This window comes from Nanorana parkeri, unplaced genomic scaffold (assembly GCF_000935625.1).
Source record: "Nanorana parkeri isolate BGI_ZX_2015 unplaced genomic scaffold, ASM93562v1 scaffold75, whole genome shotgun sequence".
Lineage (NCBI taxonomy): Eukaryota > Metazoa > Chordata > Amphibia > Anura > Dicroglossidae > Nanorana > Nanorana parkeri.
In genome coordinates this window covers 2,602,995-2,629,558 of record NW_017306343.1, presented here as the reverse complement: position 1 = coordinate 2,629,558, position 26,564 = coordinate 2,602,995, and the positions used below count along the sequence as shown (strand labels likewise).

The window sequence follows — 26,564 nt, the reverse complement described above, 5'->3', positions numbered from 1 at the left end:
CACATAAACTTGGAACTCTATCAGAACCCAAAGCCCAGGAAAACTTAAGTACTTTTATTATCATTAATTTTACTATAGTGCCACCTTCACAGTGTCTGCTATGCAATGGAAAAACTGAGAAGAAAGAAAATTTCTAAGATTTAAAAAATGTTATCAAGTAATGGACTTCATTAAATTTTTGTTCTACTGTATACTTTTTGTTTTTCCGTTTATTTTGTACATGTTGGCATTACCTGCTGCTAGAAATTAGTACTCATTGTACAGACTATCTGCTGCCAAGGATAAGAGTATGGTTCTGGAGTCTCACTGTCAATCCTCTAAGTAAATGGACAGTACTTGAGGGTATTTAGATGATGCTTGGTGAACATAAGTATTTATTTCTGGGGCACAGTGCTGCTATGTTTCTCTGACGTCTCTGATAAAGACCTGAAGATAATAAGGAATAGTACTGATAGTTGGGTGACAATGCTTGGCCATTATTACAATCCATGATTTCAAAATTAAACAAATAATCTATTTGGATATTATATACAATGAGAAAAGTATTTGATAGCACATTTTTAATTTACTAGCTCTTAAGTAATGTGTAACCAATATAGCAAGCATCCTAACAATTACACCACTAAATCAGGAACACAACAAAGTCCCTTGTACTTTATATGCCTGGCAGTTCCCCCACTACCATTCCTCTAAATGTATTTTGGCTTCTACACAACAAATACTTTTGTAAGTGCATTCATTTTATTCACCATTTCACGATAAAGTTTTTTGAATCACTACACTATGCCAGTGTGCTTCTGTGCTCTTATTTTCTAGTTCATACTAGTGCTTTCCCTTGTGCTTCCACAGAGCTACAAGGTTGAACTGTTTTAGTTATATTGTTTCAAATGTTCCTAATTGTGGCTATTTTCTTTCTTTATTTGTTGTTCGTTCACATTAGCTTGGTTATATTGCTTGGAACGGGCAAGTTGTTGAATAAGTGTTGCAACCACACCTGTGCGATAAATAGTATCGGTAATTGTTAAGTATGTGAAGATGCAGCTAATGCATTGGAGAAATGCCGCAGGCCTCCATTGATACATTTTCGAATGACAGCTTTCAGGTCATCAATTTGTGATGTATCACCACTTCTTTGGAATAGTCTGCAAAAGTTTTGGAAAGTGCTGGAGAAAATCTGCAAGGCAGTCTCTGAATACAATTGTGGCGTATTATTGTTTTGAACCTGTCTCTCCGACCACAGTAGAATTTGGCAAAAGAGTGCTAATCACAGTAAAACATATGAAGTAATTATTTATTTCAGGGTAATCCACCCAGTTTTTAGATAGTTGTTTCCCATGTGTATCCTGCAATGAGATAGTCAGGAAAATGGAAAGTTGTATTCAAATACAGACCGTAATTTTGCTTTCCTGGTTTATCTCAATGGCAGCATACTTTCCACCTCAGAAAGTGTAGCAACTAGTTACAGAACATGGGTCAGCTGGGTGGGCTTTTATTTTGATTTTTTTTATTGGTACGAGAACCTACTGGAGCTCTAGTGTCAGAATCCAACTCATGTGTATGCTGCATGGAGATTTCCAGGAAAGGAAAGTTATAGTATCTGAGAACAATTTCGCATTTGCAGGGAAATGCCAAAAAAGGCAGTGTGACAGAGTAATCTATGTTGTTTATCGTTGTTAAAATACTACTGTACTTTTTGTATTTTATTTTTAGGTTATTTCATTGGAAGATGATTTCACAATGCTGGGTTACCTATGCATCCCTAATTCACATAGCCTTTCGGAGTTTCTCATGTGAGTTTATAATGTGTAACTAGTATTATATACATCATTAGGATGGATTACAAGAAATCAAGGAGCTTATTCAAAGTGCACTAACCCATAGCATCCAATTATAATTAATCTTCCACTCACATTTCAATTTTTTTAGTGGAATTTAACTGGTTACTTTATTCACACATGACACACTGCTTTTTTTGCTACCTCATTAAAAAGGATGATTTACTGTAAACTATTTTAGTCATCCATCAGGCCAGTATATGTTTTAGGGCTATCTATTTCCATTAGAACAGCTTGCTTGACTTCTTGAAGGAGTAGGAGCTGTAGAAAAGTATAATTTGTGGCAAACAAAGTACATTAGAAAAAAAACACAACTTGTTGCATACAGCACAACACACTTATTGCATACAGTCTTTACTAAAAGATCTAAAGCAAGCGAAAACTATATTATTGTATTTAAAAGGTAAACCATTTTTATTTTATTTTGGGTGAAGTGGAGAGGGGTTGGACACTGTTCAATTTTTTTGTGGTGTGCATCCATGGCAATTAGATTCACCCCTCTATTTGCCCTGATAACCATTGTTACTGAGACAGAACGTGAGGGGAAATACACAATTTTCAAGTCCACAGAGCAAAAGTTGGGGCAATTTTCCAACAGACGACTTTGTTGATGACAGTTGCCTGAGATTGAAGTTCTCCTCACTTTGGTGGGATTTCCTCTCTTCAACAAAGGAAGTGAATGGAAATTTTACCAGTGTGGCACAGACGGCAAAAAATTACCTGACAGAGTTTCTATTCTAACCCTTCCTTACTCTATCCAAAACAAAACAAACAAAAAAAGGTTTTTGCAAGACATACACTTTAATTACTTAATAAGGTTGGTTGAAAAACACAGGTGACATGCAAAATGCAGGAACAAATAGCAAGCAATGGGATTGCTGCCAGTTGTGCTTAATATTTCATTTTTTGCAATAAAATATACATACAGTTTATTCCAGTTTTTGATCATACAAAAAAGACTAAATGGAGCAATACACATCAATAAGAAAAGCTTCTATTGGAAATATAAAAGGAGGTCAAAACTGTTGGTAGGCTGCCTTAGAAAAGAATGTTTGAAATTGATTCAAAATGCTCGACCAGTATAAATTGTGATTTTCTACAAAACTTACCACAAGAAATTACTTCTCTAGCATATTTATAACAAGGTGACCTTCATTATTCCAATTTGCTAGAGAAATCACTCTATATATATATATATACACATATATTGAGTGTTAGATCAGCAGCAGGTGTGTGTGACCCCCTGGATGGCTTCACACCACAGAAATTAGGCACCGCAAACAAGGATTGCTTCGGGTGAAACACACGTGCAGTTTATTTACAACGAGCTACAAGAAAAGTTGAGCAAAACAAACAAAACATGAAAATAAATCCTGGCCTGTTGGCCACTTACTATACACACGGTATGCCTCACTACCCACTAGGTGCAACCTTGTGCTGCCCCTAGTACCTATCTCCCTATTCCATCAACTGCCACACAGGCTGTGTCTCACCACATGCGATTTGTTTTCCCTTTTTTACACCACACAGGCCAGCAGGAAGCTCCCCCCAGTCTCTTCAGGCATGAAACTGGTTCCAGGGTGGAGCAATCCTCTGAGCAGTCTGGGAGTTCTTATAGAGGCCCTAATGAGCCAGCTTCCTTCAGCTGGGCTCATTAACTCTACCATTCCAGCCTCCCAGTACTCCCTCTAGTGGGAAAAAGATGCATACATCCTGAACCTGGGACACACATATATGCAATTCTGGATACACAGAGGCGATTTCACCTGCCTGCTGTCACTTCACCAGAATTATTTACCAGTACATACACCAGATTAAGTGACACTATACGGCTGCTTAAATGGCAGCCCTATGTATTGTGTTGCTGGAGTTAAATAGAGAGTGTTTCTGTCAGTGTAGTGCAAGCGCACACTGGCCATTCGGCATTGCGGTCATCGGAAGCCCGCCCCTCAGCAGGGCGGGCTTGCGATCATCACAAGTATGATCTGCCTGTCCAAGATAGGCAGATCGTACGTTTTTTTAATTACCTTACAACCATCGCAAGACAAAAGTCTTGCGATGGTTGTAAGTTGTGAGCCCAGCCTAATTAAGTTTTAGTGCTTTATACAGCCTTTAATGCTATATACAGTACTCTGTACTATATAGTATTTTATTTTCTATGCTGTATTTTTTTTGTTCGATTTCCTATCCCACATTCTCTAATAAAATGTTATAATAAGCCCCACATTATGTCTGAAAGGCCAACAAGGAGAGAGGCGTGTGACAGGTCAATATAATTAGAATTTTTAGAGCAGGGTCCAATCCTGCACTTGTCAAGAATAACTGAAGGGTTATGGTGTGAAGGCACCACCAACACTAAGGGCCAGTTCACACCATATGCAGTTGTGATGCAGTCCGTTTATTTGACTTTAAGGCCCAATTTTAAAGCCATGGGCAGCCCTGGGCCATGAGGACCCAGCAAACATCCGCCTGAGTACACGGGCGCGCTGAGATGGGGACACCACACACAGGTGGTTTTCTGCAGCCTCCCCCACCAGGAAACAGGCAGAGGAGGTGAAGGTAAGTTCTCTCATAGTTCTCCTTTAAAACATGAATAGAAAATCATGTAGATGGAAATTGTTGGTTGTAATTATTCCTGCACTGCTCTGCATATGCCACTTCAGAGTTAGGACCCAGCTAACCATAAAGAGTGCGTTCCAGAGCGTTCGGCTCTGGAACGCAACCTGGCCAGCTCACTTTGCTTTGGGGCGGGAGGGGGCGTGGCGGTGCATGGAAGTCAATGGCACCACAGCCACCCCTCCGTATTGCGATCGCCAGCACCTGAACGCGTGGCACACTAGTGTGATCTGCATAAAGTGCCTCATGGACTACTTTTTGCAGATCGCACTGGACCGGAACGCAGGCGCTAGTGTGCCACGCATTCGGGTGCTGGTGATCGCAGGGGGGCGTGGCTTCGGTGCCATTGACTACAATGCACCGCCACGCCCCCTCCTGCCCCCAAAAAAAGTGAGCTGCCTGGGTTGCATACCAGAGGCCGAACGCTCTGGAACACACTCTTTATGGTGTGACTGGGCCCTTAAAGGAGAACTATGAGGTGAGTGATTTCCACTCATCCTCATAGTTAGAGCCGATTTGTGACAAAGAAGCTGTCACAGGTCGGCTCTATCGATCGGGAAGTGAGCAGAAACATACAGCCGATCCGCTCACTTCTCGATCATTTCCCTGCAGAGGGTGGTGACTGTCAGTCCAATCGCCCACAGCGGAATGCGTGGCACAACGGTGCGATTGCTTGCACTATTTTTTGCGATCACATTACTCCGTGGGCATCGGTGTGGCATGCGATGCGGTGCAAGTGATCGCACCGCAGGTCGGGAAGTGTGGCTGCGGTGCCATTGACTTGAATGCACCACCACACACTCTTCAACCCCAGAACGCAGGGAGGCTGTAATTATGCAATCCACTGTGCTCCAGCAACAAACTGTGCTGGAACACACTGTATTTGGAGTGAACAAGCCCTTACACTCAGTTGAGGGCCCGTTCACGCTATCCAGTGCGTTCCCCACACAGTCCCATGGGTTGAACACACTGGATCATATAAACAAACGCTCCCTGCGTTCTGGGGTGGGAGGGGGTGTGGTGGTTCCATTCATGTCAATGGCACTGCAAACATGCCTCCCACCCACACTGGAACGTGTGGTACCACAATGCACTGGGGGGGTTTGTAAAAATGGGTGCAGCTGTGCATGGGAACCAATCAGCTTCTCTCCTCAGTTCAACATTTGAAAATGAGTGAGAGGTGCCGATTGGTTGCCATGCACGGCTGCTCCAGTTTGATAAATTTCCCTCACAGTGTTCTAGTGCAGTGCAATCACAAATAGTGCATGCCGTGTGGGACTTGTGGGAGGGGCTTGTATATGGGCGGAGCACAAGGGGGCCCCATGTGTTGTCAGTCCGCCCCTGACCTGTTGTAACTTTCATCCAATGTCTGCATAAGAGACACCAGAATTTATCCCAAAAATCTCTAATCTTGTTCCCAGTGTCCTAACATGTGGCCTCTTCATACAGGCTGCCTCCCCAAGTAGTTGTTTACAAGATTAGGGGAAACCAATTACCAGCAATTTAAATGCAATTGTTTTCTTTAGAAATTTCATTTTTGCTGCAGCAGGTTCTATACATTGTACAGAGGCGCCACTTTACAGGCAGTTTAAGGGGACCCCCCAGGCATGATATTTAAAGGAATTTTTCATTTTTATTGTTTCCCTTTAAGCAATGTTAACATCACTGCTCCTTTAAAAACTGTATTTTTTTTAAAGTTTTTTTTTAATTGATACATGTCCCCCAGGGCAGTACCCGGATCCCCATACACTTTTTATGGCCAGTAACTTGCATATAAGCCTTCAAAATGGGGACATTTGATTTTCTGAGTTCTGGTCCCATAGACTTGCATTGAGTTTTAAGTTCGAGTTAGAACTTTTTCCATGTTCAAAAGTTCGAATTAGAACCAAGCTCAGAAATGTTCAGCCCATCACTAGTCACCACATATTAACCCAACATTTGTGGAAAGCCCAAAACATTATAAACATTTTATCAGAGTTTAACTGAGGTTGATATAAGAGATTTTATATATCTATCAACAAATGCTGCCCTAATATCCAACATCAACAGGCAAGGAAGTTAAATGTTTCCCATAGGCTTACAGTTAGGAATAAAACATAATTAAGGTCCTAGCCCCTACCACTATATCCATTTTCTGGAGTTACACTTCAATTCACGCCATTTAAAAAAAAAAGGAAAAAAGACAATTTTCAAGTACAGGGAATATGATTCTCAGGTCATTTAGAACCGTCTACATCTTGTGCTTTTTTTTTAAATTTACCACACTTTTGATTAAATGAGAATTTGCCAGTTTGAAAACTTATCAGCATTACATTCTACAATTTATAATTGTGGTGAATGTTACTGATAAATGTGCAGTAAATTGAATTGCATTCAGTAAAGTTGAAGTCCTGTTTTATAACAATACAAAGTTAAATTTTCAATACGGAACTAATACATACTTCTTAATTTCTTTTTGTTAACTAGATGCACAAAATAACATTAACTGGGAGATTCAGCGCTTTGATGGCTGGTACAATAATCTTATTCAACACGAGAGATGCACTGCAGGTAAAGTAATGTTTAGATTTCATATCAAAGATTACTCATATAAATTGAATGAAACACAAGTGAAATTTTCCATGATTACAGCACAACATCCAATTTCCATATATCTGGGTATATGATAGAAAGATATCTTTATGTGATATTCTTTTGGGAGTCTAGGATGTTGAGGTAACACAAAAAGGGCACTGGCTTTGTGTATTGCAGTTAAAGTAATTTCTGTTTATAATTTAGTTTTTTTTATTAATTTAGGTTCTAGGTTGATGCACCTTATGCCACCGGCCTATTCTGATGGAGTCTATCAAGCTAGGCAAGAACCAAACCTACCCAACCCAAGAAAACTAAGCAATGTGGCTATGAAAGGAGAATCTGGTCAACCCTCTCAGAGGAACCGGACAGTTCTGGGGGTGTTCTTTGGTAGGGATGCATAGATGAAACATGTATATATGGGGTCGGCTTTACATGCCAAATATTAATGTATTATTTTACATACTTTTCTGAACTTCTTCCCAAGGTTCTAGTGTTGGTTAGTTTAAGGAGAGTAACTAGTTAAGCTTCTACCACTGAAACTGATGTCAGCTGGAGGATAACCAGCCAATCAGCAGTAGAATGTTAGAAAACTGTACAACAACTGTGTATATATGTGATATATATCCAGTCTAGGAGCATTAAAGCATTTATGTATTATTGGCAAACAGTAGCAGAGCTTTTAAACAAGCTTTAGCTGACCTCTGTGGCAGACGTCACAATGGAGAAACTCCCCTCTAATTTCACAACAGAGGGACTGAAATCCAAAATTCCAGCTCCTTATTTTCCCTGGCAGCAGGGACTTGCAGCCTGCCAGCCTTCTAATGTAAGCAAACACCAGGTACTGTAACCTGGTACAAACCGACTAAACTGCACAGACTTTGTTGTGATTTTTAAGGATGAATATACTCCACAGAACTTGCAGCTACAAAGCTCAGATGAAGCTTGTTTTAAAGCTCATTTAAAGCTGCTTGATAAGAATATGTAAATACATAAATATCCATTATCTGGTCACACGTGCATTGTAACTCAGGGCACGCAGCTAAATACACTGTACATGTATATATGAATACTATTCAACCTACTAAAAGATGTTTAATCCTGTGTAGCCAGTTTTGTGATTCAGTCACCTCAAAGATGGTGTAGTCAGGTCCTTGACCTCCACTGCAGAGGAGTTTATGTAAGTACACCCCCTAGCCCACTAATCGGACAGTCAAGGAGCAGAAACTCTCTCTTCTTATCACAATGCTCCCTGTCAGCACAATGCTAGTTCCCAGTGCTGGATATCGGTCGATTTTTGTATGTGATCGCGTTTTCGTCCGATATTCGTAAGGTTGATGGGCAATGTACAACTGCAAATACTGTACACTTGATCAACTTTTGACTAACCAGCAGGTTAGAAAACTTCTGTCCACCGTATGATTTTCGCAAGGTTGGTGGCGTTTCCGTATTTCAAAATTCGTACGATTTACACTGCACATGCACAGACGAAAATATGTGCGGTCGATTACCGCAATTCATCCAGGCGCTTTCTTTTAATTACCGCTGATCCAACCTTGAGATAATCGGGGAAGGATGGGGCTGCCGTACGAAAATCATACGACGGTTCGTTCATCGAACGAAAAGTTTTGTCCGATGATCGCAAGGTGTATGGGCAGCTTAACTCAGTCCAAATGTTGCAACATAGAGGATCAAGACAAATCTTGGTATGTACACTAATTGCATTGAAAGTCATTTTTTTTCAGTTTTAACCTTATCTGCCATAGTTTAATGATTCTTAGATACAATGCATTTCGCGTCTGTTTATGCTATGTGATTCAAATAATTTGTGTTACAATTAAGTTTCCAGACAATTATGAAAAAATGCATATTTTATTATAACATTTTAATATGCATGAAGTCTGTGACAACATGAAATTAATGTAATAGCATTAGATAATCAGCATCACCAATTGTTTGCTGAAGGTGTATCCACAACAAGATTGGTTTTCTTTGCATTTCTGTTAGTGAACATACTTTAATTGTTTTAGGGTGTGTTTTGAGTTGCCAAATGAGAAAACAATGATGCAACCGTGAAAAAATCTTTGGATGTCTTCAGTGCATGTGGAGGCATAGAATAAATACCAGGATTTGTGTTTAGTCAGCATGAAGTACAAAAGGAAAAATTGACACACATTTTTGCACAATTAAATAACACTCTAAACCAGCAAATTCTGGGAATACAAAATCAGTCGTTCTCTATGTTATGTTAAGAATAAAGCTACCCCTATACCATAGGATAATTATTATTGTCTGATTGTGGTCTGTCGTAGTCCACTAAATGTGTTTTTACTATTCAGTGCTGCATGAGGATGACACTATCTTTCCTCAGAAACTGTGGGTTATGTAACCTATCCTATGAACCCAACAAGGTTTAGATTACTTGTGTACTTATGTGTAGCATTGCCTTTCTTATCCTCATCTGCAAGGGCTGGCCTAATGCTGGTTCTAAGGCTATAGAGTTGAATGCATTTAGATCCACTCCTGGTGATATTATCAAAGACCAAATGGTTCCCACTAATCAACGTCATTAAAGAGTCCAGATGGAACACGTTTGTTTAATCAATGGTCAAAAAAAGCCATAACTATTTATTTATATAGAAAAATATAAATGTTGTATTAAACCCCCATGAGGCCCTTTTTGGGGGTTTAATAACACATTTATATTTTTCTATATAAATACAAAGGTTATGGCTTTTTTGACCATTGATTAAACAAACATGTGTTCCATCTGGACTCTTCAATAACGTTGATTAGTGGGAACCATTTGGTCTTAGATAGTTTGTCAGCAATGCAAGAGTCCATTTGGAAAACAGCAAATTATATGTGTGTACATATACATTGATTTGTCCTGCCTAAAGGATGTTTGAACTGTTGATCCACCAGCCTTGCATTTTGAACACGCGCATTTGTTTGCTTTTTTGTTCTCCTTGGGTTCCCCAGTTGTCTTTTTCCTGGTGATATTATCTCAGAACCAGCATGTGTCTGATTTTCACAGTCAATCAGCCAGTCAGCAAATGACACACCAGATTGCAGAGATATCTACAATTATTTATATGAAAACTGAAAACCACTGAAACATTCTTTAATTATGAGAGAAAACATTCAATAAAAGGCAACACCACTGTAGTTGTAAGATTGTAATGAAACCATTACAATCAGTACTATGATGTAACAAATAAGGCATTTATAATCATTATTGTTGTATATGACATGTAACGGCCACACGTTATGCTTGATTATTATTATTATTATTATTATATTATTTACAGTTGGGACAGTGTAATCCCATACACATAATTATTTAAATATTAAATATCTGTTTTACAGGTTATCATGTGATGTCTGAGATATTTAGCATAGAGGACTTGGGATGCCCAATTGAGTTTTTAGACATTAAAATACCAGCTGGAGATGATGTTTTTGATCCAGAAAACAAGGGCAATGTGGTTCTTCCATTTCGGAGAAGTAAATGGTGTAAACTTAGTGGAAGTAGTCCAAATAACCCACGATATCAGGTAACATATGAAGAGAGGACTCAGCACAATGTTACGTCTAAATATCTATCTACATAATTGCTTGTATATTGATCCAAAGATTTGTAAATACCCTGCAACCAGTAAAAAGTTAATTATTTTATAGCCTTATTTGCAGTAACTATCTGTGCAATGAGGGGTTGTTGACCCCTGCATGTTTTTTTTATTTTCAGATAAATTCAGTAACTGCATGGATTGATGGTAGCTCTATTTATGGTCACTCTCATTCCTGGTGTGATGCTTTGAGAAGTTTCTCTGGTGGAAGACTGGCATCTGGATCAGATCCGCTATTTCCAAGAGAAGCAGGTGACATGCTTATTATGTGGAGACGAGCTCGGTATACTGAAGAGAGCAAAGGATCTGGAACAATTTTGGGTAATGTGCTAATCAAGATCTATGTCTTATATAGCTTTAGATCAGAGATCCCAAACTCTTTCAGTTCATGATGAAATATGCTTACTGTGCTGTCACTGAAATACAAAAAAGACTTTTTGTTTTCTGAGAGAAATATATATGCTGCCTTTGCTGACTGCTCCTTATAGAAATGCTAGATGTCTCAGCATCTAGCAATGGTAGCCTCCATGTTTTTTTAGTATAGATTGTCTACAGACTAATAATCCTTGCCCGATAGTTGGTTACAGTCAACACGGGCAATGATTATATGTCTATCTGTACTTCCTGTGACCTACCCAGACCTCACCTGACAGGCCCTTCTGGAGAGAAGAATAAATTGTCAGGGTTGCATGTTGCTGGTAATCACCTCTGATAAGCTTTCACAAGGTGCTCCTGGACCTTCTTTATAGGCATTAACATGTACAGATCAGCCAATCCAAACCTGTAAGATTATGGAAATGTCTTCTTCATGCATGACCTTTTAGTTGTCAGATTATGCATGAATGGCCAACCTGCTATCTAATGTCTGTAGGCAGCTTTAGCAAGGAATCTGTTTAAGGATCCCATAAATTTAGTTGGATGTAATAATTAAATGTATGAAGTTTAATTTATGTATTTAGTCACATTGGGGATAAAGGCAGGGGTTATGAAAGTATTACTGTGCTTTTAGGTTATAAAGCAGTAATACTTAATCTCTAACTATGCAATTTAGTAAATAGAACATATGCAGGTGCACAGCTGAAGATGTGGGATGCTGGAAGTGTATTGGACTGCCCATTTTATTTGTGAGCCAATCCTCCAAACTTTTCCTCAACTTTAGCTTGATTCTGACATCAACCCACTTATCTTTTGAGTACCCTATAGGTTTTTTTAATACTTCCTGGGTTTAACTGCATGCACATACTGCTCACTTTGACTTCCCATAATATGCTATTATGTATGTCAACAAACAAGATAATGTCCAAAGCCCACATCTCACACCCAGAAACTGGTTATAAAATGGTTTTAGTATTTTATATCCCTATCCAGAGAAATAAAATAATATGCTAGCACCTTCCTACTTATTGCTAAGTTCCAGGTTGCCCTTTCCTAATCTCTTTATGCTGTTAAATAGGCAGATCAACCTGAAATAATCCTGCACAGGGTTGACCACTCTGAGTACTAAAGTACAGTAGAGCTCATATCTACTGTATATGTAAACAGCGACAAATGAAGTTTTTAACAGCGTTGTGCACTGCAATTTTTTCACAACCATTTAAGTAACATGCTCGATTCCCCACTATAATTTGGCAACACACAACAGCAAATAAATAAATAGTCAGCAGCACATTGCAGAATGCATCTAGAACATGTACTGATTACTAAATGGCATCCCTGCCTAGTACTAAACACATTTCTGTTGTCAACTGGCCATGAGTAGCAAATAGAAATTAAGGTTTGTCAAAACTCATTATGTGCAGGAAGTCTTTACATGATATTCTCCCTGAAATTCCCTCCCTGTTTATTTACATATTCCCTATATGATACACAATTTGTCAGATAATTCTTGTTCTATGTATATATATTATAATTGCTACATGATTAAACCAGTACTGGTATTGTAGAATTACATGCAGCAATAAAAACTCTTATTAAAGATTATTTTTTGCAATTTTCCCTTAGGCTAGATTCACATGTTTGTGTTCCTGTTTAAAATGATTTTCGTAGAAATCAATAAAAACACATCAAAATGCATCTTAACGTGCACATTAACATGTCATAACACACATAAACTCAACATGACATGTTGACATTCAGTTGATGTGTATTATGATGATTTTTGACATTTTGACTTCGCTCGTGTCAGAATAAAGAAAAAAAAGACACAGCGGGGTTTCTCTTCTTGGCGGCCGGGAGCGGGGGGCTCCCAGAGCGCCTGGGAGATTTTTTTTTTTACAGCAGCAGAGCTGCCGGACAATAGGGAAACTATTGGGCGGAGCTAGCTGTCACTGCTAGCTCCGCACAATCGTTTTCTATTAACTTTTTTCTACTTTTTTCACTCTTTTTCTGTTCTGCTCGGTGCCTCTGAGGGACCGAGCAGAACAGCCGAGCCAAATGCCGCTTGGCGGCATTCGGCTATTCTCTCACTGCTGTTCGGAATCTTTCAGAATAGCCCGAACAGCAGTGTGAAGCCTGCCGGAGGTTCGGCTCAGCCGATCCAGATGTTGGATCGGCTGAGTCGAACTCCTTCTGCACTTCCTGAGCATGTTCGGCTGATCCGAAGCCACACGAAGCAAGCCGATGTACGGCTGAAATCAGCCGTACCAGCCTGAAGTGAATAGCCGAACAGTGTTCGGCTCACTTCACTTCTGATCGGTCATTCACTCGGCTGCCCTCGGCAGCTTTGTGAATAGACCCCAATGTGTTGCAATACACCGTGTTAACACACGTCTCATGCATTTACATGCTTTTCATTGTACTTCCAATGATTTCAATGGAAACTGCATCTGGAAAAATGCACAGGTGGGAATTTAGCCTATACTTTCTCCTGACATATAGGGATGATTTACTAACCTAAACACACACACGCACCAGGTGCGTGTGCATTTTTACACAGCAAAACGTATTTATCAACCAAACACGAGCAACGTGTCACATTTCCACGCCGTTATGGCGCATTTTTATGTATTTACGTATGTGCACGTCATGTAGCATGCGCCATAGGCTACACGCCGCTCTAATAGCGGCATGCAAGTCTCTAAAAGCATATTTCCACTAATGCCATATATGGAAAAATCATGCACATGATGCATATATAATGCTGCTTCACAGTTTAGACAAAAAAGGTTAGCTCATGCATTTACATTCCTACATTCATCAACGCAAGCAACACAACGTAGAGCTAATTTACACAAATTGTACAGTTGATCAACTCCAGTAATTTAAAGATTACCGAAGCCAGTGGATCAGCATGAAAGCAAGATCACTGGTATGGTGGCTCTTATACTCATTAAGTCAATGTTTTTTTTTCTGCTTGTGGGCATCTTTTTTTTCCGTTATGAAGTACATTTTTAAGAAAGATAAGTTTAAAAAATAGCAAATGGATATCACTTAAACAAAAATTAAGCATGTTATACTACTAACATTTTTATTTAGGTTTCGGTAATGCCAGAGCTAATGAAAATCCCTTCCTTCAAGCTGAAAGCATAGTTTGGTTTCGATACCATAACTACTTAGCTAATGAATTTGCAAAAATCCATCCTGAGTGGTCAGACGAAGACTTGTTTCAGCATGCCAGGAAATGGGTAATCGCCACTTACCAGGTAAAAATAGTTTAAAGCTGTTATCTGGGCATAGCAAAAGAGAAAACAAATGAAGCAAATGCCCTATCATACTTGTTCATGGAACCACCAGCTCATTTTAAGTAAAATTTATCAGAAAATACTACCTACAGTAAATGTTGTAGTGGTAGCATTTACTGTTGAGGAGACTGGTCACCTGTGCACTGGGTGATCTGTTGCCTCAACACCTCCTGGTCATTCAGGATGCACCTTTGTCACATAGGGTGCCCTGTGCATTTGGGCGTACAATAACCAATACATCCAATGCATGTGGTGTGAGTAAGCCCTTAAATATGAGCTCCATCTAGTTGAAAACAGACCAGGGATGATGTAGCTGATTCTCTTATAGTAGCTATAACTGTTACATTTAGATTTTCTTCCTTTGATCTAACTTATATTTTGTTTTTCTTTAGAATATCTTAATGTATGAATGGCTGCCTATTTTTCTTCAGAAACAAGTACTGCCTTACCAGGGTAAGAATCTTAAAAAAATCATAGTCCTGTGTGGACAGCCTTTTGTTGCCTTCAAATAGGTGTGCATTTACATGCAGGTCTACAGGACTTCAGAATCCACATAAATGAGGTGAAAATCAATAGGAGTATACAGCCGTATGCCACCGTATGCTCACCCGAACTGCACATCCGTGCAGGTGCAGGTGTCCTCGGACGCAGACAGGATCCAGGATAAAGGTGCAATTTAGCACATTAGTATTTACACTTTACATTTCTTTTTCAATCTTACAATTATTGTGATTTACTAAATTATTGAAAAGGTTTATCTAAATGTTGGTGAAATCAGATTTAACTACAAAATAGCCAAGATGGGTCACAATGAAAATTACCTTTGGCAATAGTTGTTGGTTTGATTTAGAAATATTTAGTAGCATGGGGAAGTGCATTGTCACTTGTGTGCATGATGTTCAGTGTTAATAAGATGCATCTATTTCACCTGTACAAACATGAGATGCTACTTTGTTAAAAATTATATGTTCTGTTCTTTATAGGATATCGTCAACATGTGGACTCCAGCATAAGCAATGAATTTCAAGTTGTAGCTCAGTTCATATCATCCTTGGTCCCATCAGGTGTTTATGCCAGGTAAACTGTAAGATCATTACTAACATACAAACGAACCCTCCGGCTTTGCAAAGCCTTAATACAGAAGCTAATAGCATATACAGTACATATATCTATAGATACTGTATCTGTAGATATATCCGTAGATATATCTATACACTGTATATATACACACTATATTGCCAAAAGTATTGGGACACCGCTCCATTGGATTCAGGTGTTCGGTGAAATGTCCTTGCTACTAAATATTCCACGGTCAACTGTTAGTGGTATTATAACAAAGTGGAAGCAACTGGGAACAGCAGCAACTCAGCCACGAAGTGGTAGGCCATGTAAAATGACAGAGCGTGGTCAGTGCTTGCTGAAGCGGACCGTGCACAGAAGTCGTCAACTTTCTTTATAGTCAATAGCTACAGACCTCCAAACTTCATGTGGCCTTCAGATTGGCACAACAACAGTGCGTAGAGAGCTCCATGGAATGGGTTTCCATGGACAAGCAGCTGCATCCAAGCCTTACATCACCAAGTGCAATGCAAAGCGTCGGATGCAGTGGTGTAAAGCACGCCGCCACTGGACTCTAGAGAAGTGGAGATGTGTTCTCTGGAGTGACCAATCACGCTTCTCTGTCTGGCAATCCGATGGACGTGGCTGGGTTTGGCGGTTGCCAGGAGAACAATACTTGCCTGGCTGCATTGTGCCAAGTGTAAAGTTTGCTGGAGGGGGGATTATGGTTTGGGGTTGTTTTTCAAGGGTTGGGCTCGGCCCCTTAGTTCCAGTGAAGGGAACTCTTAAGGCATCAGCATATCAAGATATTTTGGACAATTTCATGCTCCCAACGTTGTGGGAACAGTTTGGGGATGGCTCACTCCTGTTCCAACATGACTGTGCACCAGTGCACCAAGCAAGGTCTATAAAGACATGGATGAGCGAGTTTGGGGTGGAGGAACTTGACTGGCCTGCACAGAGTCCTGACCTCAACCCGATAGCACACCTTTGGGATGAATTAGACCGGAGACTGCGAGCCAGGCCTGCTTGTCCAACATCAGTACCTGACCTCACAAATGCACTTCTGGAAGAATGGTCAAAGATTCCCATAAACACACTCCTAAACCTTGTGGACAGCCTTCCCAGAAGAGTTGAAGCTGTTATAGCTGCAAAGGGTGGGCCAACTCAATATTGAACACTACGGACTAAGACTGGGATGCCATTAAAGTTCATGTGCGTGTAAAGGCAGGCATCTCCAAACTTTTAGCAATTAAGTGTATGTGTGTGTATATGTGTGTGTTTTAGAAATATAGAGAGATTTAGAAATGGACATAATCAAATAAAGGAAGAATCCAGCTGCATTCCGTTCCACGCTGAATCAATTTATTGAACATTCATCAGTGACACTGAGTCCTGCCCGAGGTCCCCCTCCTCTGAAATGTTTCACTTAATCCTGGTCTTAGTTTTAGCTCTCTACGACTAAGATCAGGATTGGGTGAAACATATAAGAGGGGGAGGACCTCGGGCAGGACTCAGTGTCACTGATGAATGTTCAATAAATTGATTCAGCGTGGAATGAAGTGCAGCCGGATTCTTCCTTTACCATATACCTGTTTGGTTGAGGAAAGAACACACTCCTGCCATCACCTGGCTGTCCTTCCCCTGCTAAAGCAATGGAAGACTGATACTTTATTTCTATGTCTTGGAGATAATCAAGATAAAGATTTAGTTCTATGCGGAGTTGACTTTCTATCCAGTCTCCTATTTAAGGGAGAAAAGCTATGGTAACATTAAACTGTGGCTAAGCTTAATCTGCTAATAAATGCACTAAGTATGCAGCAGACAGAGAACTCCCACAGCTAATGGATTCCTAGTTCAGGTATTGAATGGCTGGCTTGATTTATGTGGTCAGACAATGCTGTTTCTGTTTCCTTTCTTGAAAACCTGAAAACTGTGGGGCACAACACAGTCTGCAGTTTCATAGATGCGGTCATTTCAATGCCAATTTTGTAGAGACAGAAGGTTTTGAAGCACGAGGTCTTGTAGCTTGTATTTATTTATGTGTGTATTTAAAAGATACATTTAAAATGGTGTTAGATGAGACAAGAGGGAAGCAAATTTCTTTAGCTTGCCTAGAGAAGATTTGCCCTGCAAAATCACTTTGATCCATTATTCTCAACTAGTTATTTTGTTACTATTTACATTTCAGACCAATTCGCTTCCACAGATAAGCAGTTTAATTATCACTGATTTTCTGTGTGGATTAACCTAGATGTTTTCATAGGACATAAACTAAGAGGTAAAGTTCTTAACTGACAGCAAAAACTGGCAACTCATAGCTTTTTAACAGTGATATCTTCTTTTAGCACCATCATTTTTACCATATGCACAATGCAAGGCCTGAGCCTATAAGAAGGTTGCATGGGGGCATGCTTATGGCTGCAGAGAGCGACTTTAAGAAAGCCTCTATTTGCTTAGCTCAAACTACAGACTAGGACAACGGCAAAAGTATGTTAAGGTTTTCAGACTGCAATGAATATAGTGACATGCGGAAGCTTACAGTTCATGCATAATGCCAGTATAGGTGTCTTTTGTGGCATTCTGCACTAGTACAAACATGCATACTGTTTTACACGGATTAAGTTGTTCCAATTTTAATTGTCTCAGGCAGTAGTTAGAATAGTCCCACCCTTACAGGAAATGCTTCAATAAATGATGTCATGTTTTCTGCGTACAAATTTCTAAGCATTTTGTTTTATTTTCTCCATAGAAATAAAACATGTAATTTTGTAAACGTCACCGACTCTAATGGTGGAATTTGGCCTGTTTACCGTTTGTGTGAGAGCTACACCGGAAGACAGGTAAAACAATTGTTTACATGCATAGTAATACAGACAAACTATAGAGTGCTTGCTATTGTCCTCAGACAACAGTATTTAAGTTCTGGGTAGATGCAACAGCTTCTTACCTAATTGAGGAACCCCTGTGATAATATCTCTGTTTTGGGGTTATTGGCTCTGCCCATGTTGTGAAGGTAACCCTTCGTCTTGCTACAATCTCTATCATGTAAAAGATTGTACATTAAAGATGTAACAGTTAGGGAAAAATTCCCTATTGCAGTGTATGGAAAGATGGACACAACTAGGTCTCGGACACAACTAGTCATCTCTTTCTAAAGAACATTTTGCTGCAGGCAATCTCTGAGATAAATGAGACCAGTGAGTGGAAAGAATAATCTACCCACAGAAAGCATTTCCAGACTTTTGTAGCCCTAGCTGAAAGGTTTTTTACAAACCATGTGACAATTTCACATCATTCATTGAATCTCTACAGTCATTCATTGAGATAACAGAAGTCAAACACATACAATGTGCCAGTACAGCATAGTCTAAAGAAAAACGCTTAATAGAAACAAATTTAACAAATGTAAATCTTTTGAATAAAAGAGTAGAACTATTTTCATTAAACATACATTAAATCCATGTGTTTATGCAATTTGATATTCTCAGCAAACAGTACAAGCAACTCCAAAGTGAAGAAACTCAAAGAACCCAAACAACATCCACTTTACCAAAGCCAGACTATTGTGTAGTGGAAGGCCAATGAGGAGGGGGTTGCAATAGTCAAGACGAGATATAACAAGGGAGTGGATGCGTAATTTTGCGGTTTCTTTGGTGAGGAAGGGGCGTATTTTGGAGATGTTACAAAGGTGAAGGCGGCAGGATTTGGATAGTGATTGGATGTGGGGAAGAAAGGTGAGGTCCGAGTCAAGGATGACACCTAGCACCTTGGCATGAGGGGAGGGCTGGATAGTTGTGTTAACGATCTCAAGGGAAAAGACGGGAGAAGGTGCACGGGCAGGAGGAAATATCAAGAGCTCAGTTTTTGAGAGATTGAGTTTTAAGAAGTGTTGCGACATCCAGATGAATATGTCGGATAGTAGATTAGTGACACGAGAGGACACTGAGGGGGTGAGTTGTGGAGTAGAAAAATAGATTTGAGTGTCATCGGCATAGAGATGATATTGGAAGCCATGTGAGGTGATCAGCTGACCCAGGGAGGAGGTGTAGATAGAGAAGAGAAGCGGTCTAAGGACAGAGCATTGTGGGACCCCTACAGAAAGAGGAACAGTGGGGGCCGGTATATAACAGCAATCCTCAGCGAAATTGGAGAGAATAGGCGAATACAGTGGGTTTCAAATGAGGAGAGGGATAGAGAGGGAGGCAAAGGGAGAATTTGAAAAGTGCATTGTGGGGATAGAAGGATACCCACTCCACCTCCTTTCCGTCCATTGGGTCTGTGTGAGTGCGTCCAATGTAGGCCAGTACATGTTGGATTCTTTGGGATCGATTTACTAAAGGCTTCCCTGTTCAAGGGAATTTGCACTTTGCAAAGGAAGTTTACTCTTAGCTTAGTGAATGTGTAGAAAATTCACTTTGCGAAGAATAACTTTGCAAAGCACCGGCCCTGTTAATGCCCATAGTCCAGGCACAGGTGCATTTCAATATCTACCAGAAGGACTATCTGCATGGAGTATGCATGCTCTCCCAGTGTTTGCAGAGATTTTCTGCATGTTTCCAATCTACTGGTAGACTACATATCAATCTGGCCCTACTGTGTGTATGTGCTTGTATCATTGTAGCATGAACACAAGAATGTAGTCTCTTTTGCAGAATGGTTCTAAGTACCCTGTGTACTTAGTAGTGGTAATAAATCTAAAGTATTAATTTTGAAATATACAATTTGTGGCTATTGAGGACCCACCCAGCCTCTGTAGTAAGAGCAACCAACAAAGGACTCTGAGACAATTTTATTTATTAAAACCCTATGCATTTTATGTTGACTCATCTATAACCTTCAATATAGAAGCCTCTGGAGCTTACAAATGAAATGTAGACCGCTTACCGTTGCAATGGTTTATGGGTGTTTTTATACATACTGAATCCTGATATAAATGCATGCTATAGTATAAGAGGTAAGGAATTTTGTTCAGTTTTTTTTTTTTTAGATTTTATTGTGTCCATGTTTATCATTATCACAGAGTCAAAACATGCCAACACCCCAAGATGTTGAAGCATTGCTTTTTGGAATGGCTTCACAAATTGCTGAAAATGAAGATAGTGTTGTTGTTGAAGATTTAAGAGGTATAGGACTATTATTATTTTTATCTTAGTATTTATAGTGCTGGATGTAACCACATACACCAATGAGTACTTCTTGGGAGGACATGATGCAGTTCATTGATTGGTTGACAATATCAGGCCCACTTTGTTTACCATGTTTCCACATGAATTGCTTAGTGAAGCTGTTTACTGCTGACACATGAGTTTTTTTTTACTTTACACATACTAATGTTATTTTAGGGGCTGATCACAGTCCAGGTTTAATGACCAGCAATGCTGAGCTCATTGTGTACAGTGGCCATCTTTTGGGGAAGTTTTATTTGTTCAATCTGCAGTTGGGGGTCCCAAGGTCTTATGCACTAGATTATCAACCAAGTGGTGGAATCTTTCCCCATTAGGGGATGGCAAATATTACAAAATGAGGTCCCAGCAAAGTAGGTCTGTGTGCCTCTAAGTGTATAAGTAGTGAACCTATACTGGAGGAGAGGCATAAGTTGGGTTCCTTACATATAATTATAAAGAATATTTACCCTAGACCAGGGGTCAGCAACCTTAAACACTCAAAGAGCCATTTGGACCCCTTTCCCACAGAAAATAAAACACCGGGAGCCACAAAATCCTTTTGACATCTAAAATTAAGATAACACTACATATATCGTTTTTTACCTTTATACTATGTATAGCATGTATATAGGTATATGTGGGCTTAGTAACGCACTGGACTCTGGGCTTAGTAACGCACTGGACTCTGGGCTTAGTAACGCACTGGACCCTGGGCTTACCTGAGACCCCGCAGAGCCCACCTGAGAGAGTGACCCTGCAGAGCACACCATAGACTCTGCACAGCCCATCTGATACTATCTATGGTGGGCTCTGCAGGGCCTCAGGTGGGCTGGTCCCCGGGGTCCCTTTCCCTGTACCTCCTCCCAACTCCTCTTACCTGCTGCTGCTGGGGCCTGGCCTCCTCCACCCCCTCCCCTGTCACCTCTGCCATGCCGCCCCTGGTACAGCTGATACAAATGTAAGAGGCCCACAGGCTGCCCAGACCCCTCACATGGGTACCGACCGTACCCCCCTGATGGCAGTGTTCTATAAGTTTGTGACTAAGTTACAATGTGTGACCAGTGATGTGGTCACACATTTCAATGTAATCCCACCCAGTTTTTGGGCAGTGGAATGTGTGACCGCCAATAGGTCAAGCATTCCAACGCTTTCTCAGCTGTTCCAGGACAGATCGGCATCGCAAATCGTATGTGCAGGAGAACTGATCTGCCCTGGAACAGCTGAGAAAGCGTTGGAATGCTTGACCCATTGGTGGTCACACATTCCACCGCCAAAAAACGTGGCGGGATTACATTACATTACACATTCCAACCTAGTCACAAACATGATAGAACAGCGGCCCTGTCTAATATTCTCCATTATAATCCACTTCTCTAATTAAATGAAATAACAGCACACTGTGTGCAGTTATAGCCATACCGAGGCCCTGGCGGTAGTTCCGCCCCTGGACAGGGAGCCACAGCATAGGGAAGAAAGAGCCCCATGCGGCTCCGGAGCCACGGGTTGCTGACGCCTGCCCTAGACTCTACTCATAAAAACTTCTAGAACCCCCTAAACCTGCTATCTGCCAAACCACCACAATTACAGCAGCACACCACATTATGTCTAAACTTGTCTGAAATTGTATTAAATATAACTACAATAAACTACTGTTGACTCGACATGTTTCATATTCTGTACCAATAAGACATGCATATCTTACCTTTCCTGATGAAAACGAATACATTCTTGTAAAAGAACAAATTTTTCACAAATTCAGAGCTAAAAACAATGTTGTTATGAGTGCAGATCTTACATATCTTAAACATTATAGCTTGCCACTAGTTTTAAGTTGTATAAGTAATTAGTGAATGGGTTCAGCAAGGTATAGAAATGTATTTCACAGGCAAAAAAGTGTTTGTTAGTGTCATATGTAATGCAAAACAGGAGTTGGAGTACACTTTATATAATTGTCTTTTTGTATTTGTTCAATGTTTTAGGTTTTCATAAATCGCAGCCAAGTGTATTCTCAACATCAGCTTAGGTTTTGAGAGATGTTTTATGTTATACCTTGGCCTTTTCACTGGCAAACATCTGGAGGAACTGGAAATTGTAAAACAAAGATGTAGCTAAAGTCCGATTATAAAAGATCCACTTGCTATGTAGAAAAGGCATCTCTAGGTGTCTGAAAATCTTTTTAGATTTTTCGTAGCATATCACATTCATTATATTACTTCCTTACGTTGGTTCTTTCATCACCAGGGTGCAGATTATTTCCTCATTGCCTCCTGTGATGTTAAAAAGTGAAAGTTCAATTTCGACTCACTAGTTGCCTGTAATTCAGCCAGGGAATTAAATATTTGCCCAGTGATACAAGTAATGATATCCGCTCCACTATTTATTTGGTGATTTTTTTTTTCTTCAAGTGTACACTTATAATCATATCATAGACCATTATTCTGGTGGGAGAAGAAAGGTGACTGCAGAAGATATTACACCAAACACATTTTGGGGTGATACAATAAATACAATCTTTTTTTATTGCTACACATTGCAAATGTGATCTTTAACAATTGTTTTGCATAACAGACTACTGGTATGGATCTTTCAAATATTCCCGGACTGATTACATATCCCACAGCATTCAGAGAGGCCGGGACTTTGGGCTTTGCTGTTATAACCATGGAAGAGAATACTTTGGACTGACACCTGTTACAAGTTGGCAGGAGATTAATCCAAAACTGTATCAGATTAACAGACAGGTTGGTATATGCTGAATTAGGCCTATAAATCTGTATCCACCGATAAAACTTGATTCTTCATAATAATGCTTATGCACATAAAAGAATTAAGCTAAGTGCCCACATTAGAGATCACATGGTCCAGCTATCACATGGTCTAGTTATGCATTTGGAAGGAAAGTGTTTACTGTGATCTGTACATTTTGTAAGGGGGATACAGCAATAATATTTTTCATTTTTGTGTGATTTCTCACATTTCTCATGTAGTTATCTTAATTGCTGTTGCTGTATTTTAGCAGCAAAATTTTGGCAGTTGTACAATTATTAATTTAGTGACATTCCATTTTTATTTTTGAGTAACAAAAGCTGTATCTCATCTGTTAAACTAGATCCAAGTATTTTGCAGGATGTCTGTGTAATATGGACCTCACTTGCATGTTACACCAAAACTGATTTTTATCCCAAAGCCACAGATTTGGGATCACACGGACTCTTTTCATGCCTAAAGTCCTGCTAGACAAGAGTATCTTTATGCTGTTCTGCTAAAATATCCTACAGTTCTGATAGAATCAGTGTTTCTCAATGATACAGCAATTATTGGCTCAGTCAATAACTTTTACCAAGACATTTAATTAAACTACGGCTATAAAAAGATCTCTTCTGACACTGCCCATATCCTACTACAGCTCATCTAATTGGTTGTTAATGGACAGAGCTATTATTTACAATGGCTACTAAATAATTTACACCATAAAGCAGAGTTAAAGCAAAACTCCACTTTGCCCATGTTGGGAAAACACCCGGTTCACTTTAATGGCAGCCCCACCAGTTGCTTATATCTAATCAATGAATATCTGAACCAAGCCCGGATGTCTATGCACCACATACCCAAGACAACTACTTAAGTTTAACCAATAATAAAAATTGTACATGGGACTGTTAAGCTGTTGCAATGGTGTAGTCATATTTAACATATCTTTTTTTTTTTTTTTATGAAAGTACAATTTTATTTTCTTTAACCACAATATTAATAATCAACAAATCACAAGTAAATACTATTTAGGTACATCAATCCACAATACCTGGTCACTCATCTAAGAATACAACTCAGTTAGTACCACAGATGACATAATCAACATATACAATAAAATACCACTCTTCCATTTCATCAATGTGTTTTCCACCATATGAATGGATAACCATCTGATTGGTATATTCATTTATACAAATGTTAGATTGGTAAATGGATTGGTCACTCATTTAATGATTCTCCAAGTGTTTTACGGTCACGGATAACTGCTTCAGGAAAAGTAAATGTATTTAAAAAAATTATCAAAATTAAAAATACAGATCAACTCAGTGGTACCTGAGCTTTGCCTCTCTCAAGAAAGTACCTCAAGAGGAGAAACATGGGACCATAATCAGGTGGCCCATATGACCGCAGAATTTGAGAGATATTTCCTCCATAATTCAACATCATTGGGTTTACATCAATGAAATGGACCCACAGTTTGGATAAACCTATTGTTGTTAGCTCTGATAATCATGAGACTTGTCTTAAGGTGCCCACACAGCTTGCGATTTTTGTACAATAATCGCAGGAAATCCCGCGATCGTACGATAATCGCAAGGTATGTGGAAGGCGTGCGACCGTTTCTACTGTACGGTCGCACGACTTTTGTCTTATGAACATGTACGAAAACCAGACGGGAATTGTACGATTTTCGGCTGGTTTGTGGCATGCTCGTAAGACAATTGCCGCACGGGCCAGTGTGCGCAAGAGCACACTGCCCGTTCATCATTGCGGTCATCGGAAGCCCGCCCCTCAGGGGGGCGGGCTTGCGATGATCGTAAGTACGATCTGCCTGTCCAAGATGGGCAGATCGTACGTTTTTTAAATTACTTTACAACCATCGCAAGACAAAAGTCTTGCAATGGTTGTAAGGTCTATGGGCACCTTTAGACACTATATCAAAGTACTCCCTTGGAACTGGATAATTTCTCCTTTCAGAATGCAATATGTTGAGCTGTCATCTCCCTCAAGGTGCAGTCAAATAAGATTGCCCCCTCCCCCTAGTTAGGGATACATCACCACAGCAAACCTAACCTAGTTTTTTACATCTACCTTCCTATTGCTCTCCTGTCACTCTGTTTGGCCACTGCCTGGGAATAAAGAGCATTCCCTGTGTGAAATAAAAATCATGATTTTTTTTTATCTCTGAAAGAAAGATGTAAAGATGGGCCTAGAACTTTTCTATGGTTCCTAGCGAAATGACACTACCTACGAGGGCAGTACCAAAAAGAACAATCTTCTGCTTGAACATATCTTACTGTGCATGGAGGTCTACTAAAAACTAAAGTTGATTTACTAGATATTGGAACTGTTCTTTTAAAAAAGTGAATGTTCACATAGCTTAGCAAATAAGGTGACACTGTGTTCAAATGAAATGTGAAAAAATTATTTTTGTTTGCATATAATTGTAGGATTGAAGTGAACACAACTTCACCTTATTCCCGTCACCCTGTCACATGTGCATCCAGTTGTTTATAGTACAATTGTTACTATAAACAGCCAACACCATGTCACATATGCTTCCAGCTTATGTTATGCTAATTGCACAGGGATGATTAAAAGTATTACTGTCAGGGAACCCACCCTAAAAAAGATATCCAGTTACAATAATATAATGTGCCGAGCTTAAATTAAATATGCATCAAAACATAAACATAAACAACAATGTGCCAAAGTTCCACAGGAGTGAAAATTCAATAGTGATAATAATTATAATTCTGTACAGTTTCAAAGAGAATCTGCTCCCATAGAAAGACTAGGCACACAATTAATTTCCTCACATTAATAAACAATGCTTTTACATATTTAACCCTTTGTTAGGACAGACAGGGTTCAAATCTACTTTAGAACTGATATGCCAGCACACTACAGAAATTATGGTAAACAAACACTATAGGGTCTATTCACAAAAGGGTGAAGAGTTTGGAGAAGTCAGGAGAAGTGAACAATCTAGGCCAAAATAGCTGATTTGGAACAAATTCTCCAATTCAGCTCACTTTCTAGTTCAGCTATGTTGTCCTAGATTGTTCACTTCTCCTGCCTTCTCAAAACTATTCACCCTTTTGTGAATAGACCCCTGAATATCTCCTGCCAACCCAATATCTTCAGCTGCAAAGCACTAATCTTTAAGTAAAAACTTAAAAAGTGAATCAAATATGAAACAAAATGGGCTATAGTGTCATATATGGTAAATATATGGTAAATATTAACTCC

The 26,564-nt window shown here is 39.6% G+C and overlaps 1 protein-coding gene across 1 annotated transcript in view; it reads left to right on the top strand.

Moving 5' to 3' along the window:
* LOC108804829 (dual oxidase 1-like) overlaps positions 1-26,564 on the top strand; it is an 89,405-nt gene that overhangs the window by 5,818 nt on the left and 57,023 nt on the right. The window contains exons 2-12 of the mRNA XM_018576724.1: positions 1,711-1,790; positions 6,918-7,001; positions 7,248-7,412; positions 10,392-10,579; positions 10,771-10,972; positions 14,126-14,292; positions 14,724-14,784; positions 15,315-15,408; positions 18,143-18,233; positions 20,414-20,516; positions 23,127-23,299. Coding sequence (XP_018432226.1) covers positions 1,727-1,790; positions 6,918-7,001; positions 7,248-7,412; positions 10,392-10,579; positions 10,771-10,972; positions 14,126-14,292; positions 14,724-14,784; positions 15,315-15,408; positions 18,143-18,233; positions 20,414-20,516; positions 23,127-23,299 — 1,392 coding nt within the window. The 5' untranslated portion in view covers positions 1,711-1,726. The remainder of the gene's footprint in view (positions 1-1,710; positions 1,791-6,917; positions 7,002-7,247; positions 7,413-10,391; positions 10,580-10,770; positions 10,973-14,125; positions 14,293-14,723; positions 14,785-15,314; positions 15,409-18,142; positions 18,234-20,413; positions 20,517-23,126; positions 23,300-26,564) is intronic.